This window comes from Dendrobium catenatum, unplaced genomic scaffold, assembly GCF_001605985.2.
Source record: "Dendrobium catenatum unplaced genomic scaffold, ASM160598v2 fragScaff_scaffold_908, whole genome shotgun sequence".
In the NCBI taxonomy this organism is placed as follows: Eukaryota; Viridiplantae; Streptophyta; class Magnoliopsida; order Asparagales; family Orchidaceae; genus Dendrobium; species Dendrobium catenatum.
Window position 1 is genome coordinate 412,270 of NW_021319370.1, and position 8,234 is coordinate 420,503.

Genomic DNA, 8,234 nt, shown 5'->3' on the forward strand with positions numbered 1-8,234 from the left:
TTCCACAAAATCATTGAAGATACAAAAAACTAATAGAATACATGCCAAAAAAGCTAGCTCAAGTCACAACAAAGCTAGAACTAGTAACCTTCCACAAATACAAAATAAACTACTAAAATAACACATTGTCTTCTAAAACCATCCATACAATCTACTTCAACACCACATAATACTAGCCAAAATAAAGTCGATTTGTAATGTCAATAAGAACAACCACGACAACAACTTTAATCATTAGGAGAATATGATCAAACTTCTTAGAATTCCTTCTGTCGTAGGCATTAAATTCGTAATATGTGACATAGCATGGCTCTTCTTCTTCATCAACCCATTTAAAGTAATGGTAATCATTATCACTTCGATTATAAAATATAGCAATAAAATTGTCTTCCATTATTTGGTCCTTGGTGGCAGGTGAACAAAACACATTTGACAGTATACTTGAGATTGCTGCCGCTTGACTTTCATAACGGATGAATTTGAAGAACTCATTTAAACTGCAAAAAAAATTCTGTTAACACATTGCATAGCTCTTTGTTTGTGAACTTTAAGAAAACACCCTTTCATTTATGCAATATAATTTTCTGTTTAGCAATAGCATAAATGCAAAGCAACGTGTAGACACATGGGAAGAGTACCTCAATACTCATCTATTGCAATATGCTCAAACATTGAATTCCAGAATTTAACCCTATTTGACATCGAATAAACTATGCTATCAATTGTTTACTCAAACTTGAGACATCTGTTGATTTTACATTTTTGCTTGCACAGTTATTGGTTGTTATCCCCCTCAATCTGTTACTCAAACTTGAGACGTAGTGAGCGTGCATGGAGACAGTGGTAAAAGTGATGTGTAATAGGATTTTGGTGATATAAGTGTCATATTAATAAGTGAGTGGTTAGATATGTAAAATAATAGTTATATAATAATATGCATGTAAATTTACCTTTTAAATATCTCCTCCACCGTGGGGGCTCCACGTATCAAGTTTTAATTGAAAATCTTGAAGTCCAAACGCACAGCTGGTGTCCGCACCAAATAATTTCCCCCTCAGCTGGCCCAAGCCACAAGTTGTTTTCAATCTAATGGAGGGGCGAGCTCTTTGTGGTCAGGGATCGTTTGAAATTTACCGGCGACTTTGTGCTTATTCAATCCATCGATTTGCCTTCATTAAAAATCCGGCCTTTGTCGTTTGGCGATGGCGGAGCTCTCTCTCATGGCATCCGCCGCTTTCTCCCTAGCTCCTTTCTATCAGGACCAGAACAGCTGCCGTTCTTCCAAGGTGAGTCAATCAGCTTTTACGAAGATGGGCTTCCAGTCTTTGCTCGATGTATTCGAACTAGGTGTATTGTTACTGAAGCCAAATATGTTTTTAGCTTCAATAGCGCAAGTTTTAAAACAAGGTTCCAGTCAAAAAGCATGGAAGTTGTGTTTAGCTTTGGATATGCTTACATTTCTCTAAAAAAATTGGATTTTATGAAATGGCTTCGTAGAGATATTTTCTCTGGCTTATTGTTCTTTCCATGGACAGGTGGGCGAGCTTATTGAGTTTGGCGTTATTCTTTCTTTATTGAATAAGGGGTTTTATTTTTGTTTGTGCTTTTAGCACTTGTAATCTCTTAATTTACAATATTTAATGCGTCATCAATACAGCGGAATAATTGTTTGATCATGTCAGATGTAACTACAGGGATTGGCTACACTATCATGATGTCTGATGTAGGTTTATTCATAATTTAGTGGCTTTGGGGTGAGAAATTATTTGGTGTGGAGTCTGGATCTAGCTCTACGTCCGAACTCCAATTAAATTTTGAAAAGTGCAGTGGACACGTGGAGATTTAATTGGATTTCATGTTTTTAGGTCATTTTATTCTTCGTCGCACCATTTCACTGCTCATAAAGCAAAAGCGTAGCAAAATGACAACAAAAGCGCAGCAAAAAGGTAACAAAAGTAAAAGACAGTAAAAGCGCAACAAAAGGATAGTAAAAGTGAAAGCGCGCCAAAAGTACATTGAATTACACATTATAAATTTCTAGAAAATTTTTCTTAAAAAAGATCACAGTGAATATCCACATGTCCAAATTTAATTGGAGTCCAGACGTAGAGCTGCGTCTGCACTCCGCACCAAATAATTTCTCCTTGGGCACAGCATTGCCTTGAAGATGAAGGAGATTGTCACATTTTCTAACTTTGATGCTGAGATCATCATTTATAAATCTTTCTTACCCTGCTCTAATTAGGAAACTGCTGACCTCCCCCATCCTGGGAGAGTTTATTTTACTGATTGATATGTAATCATTGAGAATGTGATGTGTAAGGTGTTACACAACATGCTTCTAGTGATACATGTTTAACCTTTTTTATCCGTTTAATTAGAAACCGGCTAAAAAAATATAAATTTCCCATGGGTAAAGATTTATCCCTGCTGTGTGTTATTGAATGATAGCGCAAATTAACTTTGGGCCGTATTTTCATCAAAGATATGATATTTATACCGACTGAAATTATTCTCTTTTGAAGCTTCACATGATCAACAATTTGCAGAGTTTATTCTTTCACCAAGATTACAAAAATACACTGTGAAAGGAAGATTCTAGGTATAGTAGGTTTGCAAAAAAACTACAAGGGATCAACAAAATCAATGAATGAGTGTGTGATTGCGGAACTACACATTTTGGCGGATGTACTTTAGGAAGAACTTTGGCCTAAGGTTTGAATCCCTCCAAACAAAAAAAGAAACAAAAACCATAGAAAGATTTGAAATTTGTTGTTAAAGTTTTCCTTTTTGAGGAAAGTCTTTAGGTTTTATGTAATTTTGCGGTGGCACTTGTTGCATCTCTCATTCCAAAGCACAGAATGTTCATCGACAGCTTTTTATGGATAATTTGTTGTGGCTGTGAGGTAAGGTTTTAAAACTGCTGCGAGTTTCCCCCATAAGACTAAGAAAAACAGTGATATTAAATTCTGTCTTAATAGACATGGGAAAAGTTCTATATCATGCATGGTGCAATTTTTTTTAACTTCTAGTCTAGTCACTTGAAGACATTTGGATGACTATTGCTTTTAAGTGGGAAGGAGTATGCCTTGGTTGAATGATGGTTAAAGTTTTTTTTTCTTTGGGTTTATATAGAGTTTCTATCATGCTATTGTTATGCTCCAGGTATCTTATGCAGTATGATAAATTTGATTATAAGTTTGCCATTCAAAGATGAATTATCTTTATTGGGACTAAAAATTTCCTGAGGTTATTGATAGGAAACACTTTAAGATTTACAGTAATTCCTATCAATTTCGGAAAAAAACATCAAGAAAATCTCTTTTGAACTCAACGAAAACCAGAAAAAACATTAGTTTTTATTGCAATAATCAAAGATAACGGATGGAAAATACCAAGATACAATTGATCCTCTATTCGAGAGGGGGATCTATCTCTCCCAAACCTCTAGACCCCGCTAGAGCCCAAAGAAACTAAGAGATCTCAAATTTCAGCCAAATTCACGATGCCCTAACCCTAGAAAAACAAACTATTTAATGTATACAATTCAAAAGAAAATCTCTAAACAGTCAATACATTCAAATTTTCCTCCTAACTTTCTCCTAAAATCTTCCTTATCAGTTCCTTTGAACTGGGCAGCTTGATCGTCACGTACAGGAGGCGGAGACTTCAACCTCTATTCGCCTGGGCCGGTCCCGTATGGACCGGTCTAACAGTTATTTGGCACTTCACAAAGTCAGGCGGCTTTCCTTGTATTATGACTTCTAATCATCATGTACTTGGCTACATTGAAATAGACGTGCATAGAGACAAAAGTTTTGGACTAATTTGTCGAGATGGTTATTCTTAGTCACTGATATTTTTTATTCTTACTCACTGTAGATTTTGTGCTTACTAAATTGTTGATTTTAGCATCTCAAGTATTTTGGGTTGTTTATGTGTGGCAGAAGCGTGCTTTTCATGGACAATCATCTTGATCTATACATCTTGAGCATTCATTTTCCTCCTTCTGGATGTCTCATTTATTTTTTATAGCATTATTTGATGCTTGCAAGATTTTTACGTAATAGGAACTTTCATTATTCCATATTTTCTTCATTTTTGTATGAAACTTTGGAATTTTTATCCTTATTATATTTATTTTTATCAGTCTTCTATTCTCCTTACGAAGAAAATCTACATAGTTAGCTTCGTTTCTGTAAACCGGTCTTCGGAAAATTTTCTTCAATCACGCATTTACTGAGTTAAGTTAACTTGATATCAATGTGATTAAGGTTGTTAATTTTTTTGTTTTGAAAAAGAAAGAGTTTTTGATGGATCCATTGTATTTAGCTGATTGGAAGAAGGACTACATGCCAAAGTATTGGAATTTGTTGAGTTCTTTCCTTTAACTGCGGATATTAAAATTTCCAGAATGCAGGCCTTTCTAAAGAACTGTTGGATTGGCCTAACAAATATGAGTTTTTTTTTTTTTTTTTCTGAAGTCTTAGATGCACATCCTTATGCAAATTTTCTTTTCAAATGTTCAGGAGATTACATCCTTACCAGGTTATGGCAATAGACGAGATATCTTAAAATCAGCTTCTGTGCTGGTTGGTTCTCCACCTGTTGAAGAGAAATTGTTTCCCAAGAACATGTTCCCAACACATAAACATCCTCAAAGATCAATTCCAATGTCGGAAAAACCTGTACTTATAGACATGCAAGGTTTGATGCTTTATCAAAGAAATTAGTTGCTGAGCTCATGCCTCTTTCTGCTAAAAAATATTTTTAAAATAAAATATTTAGTATCTTTTTCTGAGCTCACCTCTTCAATCATGTCATTACATGGTTTAAAATTACGCAATTGGGTACTGATGCGTTTTTCATTCGTGAGGCGACGCCTCAAAATCTAAAAATTGTGTGAAGTTAAAATAAAAGTTAAAAATGATTTTTTATATAATACCTAAATAATATGTTAAAAGATGACATATTAACTTTCTATTGAACTATGAAGTAATAAATTTATATGCATATGTAACGGTATGCCTCTTGATATAAGAATGATGCATGCTTATGAATCGGAAAACCTAAGGTGTTATGTATATACGTTATTCAGAATGATTTACCTAGGCTCGATACTTTAGACAATACTCGAAAAAAAGAAAATAGAAATAGATTCATAGAGCCAGCCTCAACTAACTGGGATAATGTTAATGATGGTGATGATAATTGCATGCTTATTACATACATATACAAAGATGTAAGCTAAAAAATCAGTGTTCTAGAGCTTTGCAGGAAATTATCAGTGTGTTCTCTATGGTGTAGATGCAATTATTGCTGCGATATCCAACTTTTTGTTACCTATTAGCAAAATTTGTTGTTATGTCCCCCTTTATGATTTTCTTAGTAATCTCCTGATTATTAGCAACTACATTTACTAAATGATGGACAATCATTAAAATTCTATTTTTTATACTAAAAAAAACAAATATTAAGATGAATGTGTGATAAAAATAGGAAATATAAATTAATGAATGATTATATTAGATGGAAGACAATAATGATATCTCTTCAAGATTAGGTGACAAATTATCTTTGGTAGTTTGGACATGTATGATGAATGATAAATGAGCATCTTTAGCCGCTCAATTACTCTCAAAGAAGGGGAAAAAAGAAGAAGATGAAAATAGATAAAAGGGGGAAACACTTTCATTATTCTTCTTCCCTCATTCTCCCCAATTGGGGATTTTTATAGGATAGATACCTAGTTAAGTTAATTACTCCACGCCATCACATCATTATGGCTTACAAAAATCATTAGTAGCTTAGCCAATTTGGAGATCATAACTTGCATGTCAGGTATCTAATTCTCTTAGTTCTCTATCAACTTTGTCTTTTACAAACAATGCAAGTCTATCTTTAATGATAATCTGTAGCTCATGTTTATGAACTTTGGTATAATTTTCCTACAGTAATTTTTCAATCTCTTAAGCTTCAGCGTTTGAATACTTGGTTGGAAACAGATGCTCATCCTGATTCGGTCCTTAGCTTTGGGATTGCTGAACAGTGTACTAGACATGAAAAGATCCTGAAGTTTCTTTTCAGCGGCACCAGTGAGGAAGACAACATAGATACTTCATTGTTGTCTAATCTTATGGGACTCAGAACTGTGGCTATTGACAATTATGATATGTTTTCTCTTTATGGGGTCGGAGTGCACGATTTAGATCATATTTTGCACTCAGCAAGGCACTTTCACATTCCAAAACCTCTGCTGGAATTTATTTCGGATAGTTCAAATGTTACAAATGTTACCGTACACCCAAACCGTCATATGCTGCTCTCAGGTGGCGTGTCTGAGATCAAGGATCTACTCTCAGTTGCTGTAGAATTCAACATGTTGAAGAGTTTTACAACAAGTAATAAACAGTCAATGGTAGTCCCCTACTTTACAAGGTATGCGATAGTTAAAATCCCCTCTATAGTTCATTCCTTAGTATCACTCTACAATCTGATATTGCAAGTTCTTTAAGTTGCATTTGTTACAGTGTATAGTTTTGAGTTTCTGACATGCATACCCGCGATAATAACATGTTCTAATTTGATTTTGTTGGAAAATTGTTGAGGAACTTCTTGCTCTTCTTGGATGAGAGGGAGAGGGAGAAGGGAGAGAGCACTCAGATTTTGGAGAGAAAAAGGATTTAATCTTTATTCAATTCAGCTCTACCTAAACAATACAAGCTATACATATTAAACTAAAAACTATCTAAATGAAGGGCAAAATAGTAAAAAAGATAACAACATACAAATTGGATAAAATTACTAACAATCTCCACCTTGGTCTAATTTTACAAAGCTGAGAAAACACCTGCTTTCCACAAATAATAGCCTAAGGAAAAAAAAAAAAAAATCTTTCCCGCCGATTGCCTCTTCTCCTCCACCTTTGTTTGCAAAGAACAACCCAAGGAAAAAAAGGCCTCCACCGGACGGTCACCTCTTCTACTCCACCTGATCACTCAAACTTGTGCCTATTGCGACGCCCTGACTCCACTGTCGATCTCACAACTGGCCTGAACTCCCACGCTTGATTGCCCGCAATAACTCTCGTACGTATCCGCCTTGCACACCAGCAGTCGTCACCTTTGTTCTTGTAAACAATCTTTTGATCCCGCACGAGCGCAGTCTGATGCCTTACTCATGCTAGCAATTCAAGTCCACTCTCTCACGCTGTCTATCCCGATCCAGAATCCCATAGCCCAGCGCCTCGGTCTCTGACCCGACACCGATTCCACGCTCTGAATCCCACAGCCCCTTTTTTTTTTCCCCGTTCAGACTTCGCCAGCCTACGTGCGTGACTCGTCCACCAGCCCAACGTGATCTCCTCACACAAAACATTGGCCTGAGCCCAACGCTTCCCGAGCGACTTCAGCCTCCCACTTGATCCTATACACCCGACTGCCTGGACCCCACCTGCCCGTGTGCACAGTCCTACGCGAACCCACCTCTACTCCATCCCCTGCTCATTTTAGCAATTCAGGTCCACACGCGAGCCCCTTGCCAGCCCGCTGTTTTAGTCTTCATGCGTGAACCAGTACGCACGTGACAGTCTCCTGTTTAGAGGACCCATGTCCCATTTTTTGTGTCTGCGCTCCTCTGCTTCCGCGTAAAAACTACACAGGCAGCTGATAGGAAACACTTGGATTTCCAAGTGTTTCTCACCAAAACCAAGTAGATCCAATGTAAAATTGCTGTCCACAGTAGAAAAACAGCCAAAAACAGTAGGAAAGCAGGAAAAACTGCAGAAAAATCCGAGAAAAGACTTGTATTTTACTAGTAGTTGCAAGGAAATAGCAAAGATACAATTGATCCTCAATTCGAGAGGAGGATCGATCTCTCCCAAATCTCTAGACGCCGCTAGAGCCCAAAGAAATCCTAGTTCTACGAGATCTCAAATTTCAGCCAAATTCAAGATACTCAAACCCTACCCAAATCAGCTATTTAATGCATACAAATCAAAAGGAATTCCCTAAACAATCCCTACATTCAAATTTCCCTCTTAACTCCCCAAAAATTCTTTCCTATTTGGCTCCCGCACACCGTGCGGCTCGCTCGGCATCCCCGCGGGCGGACATTTTCCGCCTTGTTCGCGTATGAGCCGGTCCCGCCTGGACCGGTCCAGTGGACCGGTCTAACACAAACCCCTTAATACACAACAACCACTCCAAAGATGAAGTTTATTGGATGGACTACTT

The 8,234-nt window shown here is 36.9% G+C and overlaps 1 protein-coding gene across 2 annotated transcripts in view; it reads left to right on the forward strand.

Annotated features, from left to right (window-relative positions):
- Window positions 1-1,126: 1,126 nt before the first annotated feature.
- The window catches only part of LOC110112772, a gene marked incomplete in the record, with an annotated part of 13,813 nt that continues 6,705 nt past the window's right edge, over window positions 1,127-8,234 (forward strand). The window contains 4 exon segments of one of the 2 annotated variants that reach the window (XM_028697280.1): window positions 1,147-1,286; window positions 3,640-3,735; window positions 4,530-4,707; window positions 6,006-6,438. In XM_028697280.1, coding sequence (XP_028553113.1) covers window positions 1,203-1,286; window positions 3,640-3,735; window positions 4,530-4,707; window positions 6,006-6,438 — 791 coding nt within the window. 2 annotated transcript variants of the gene reach the window in all.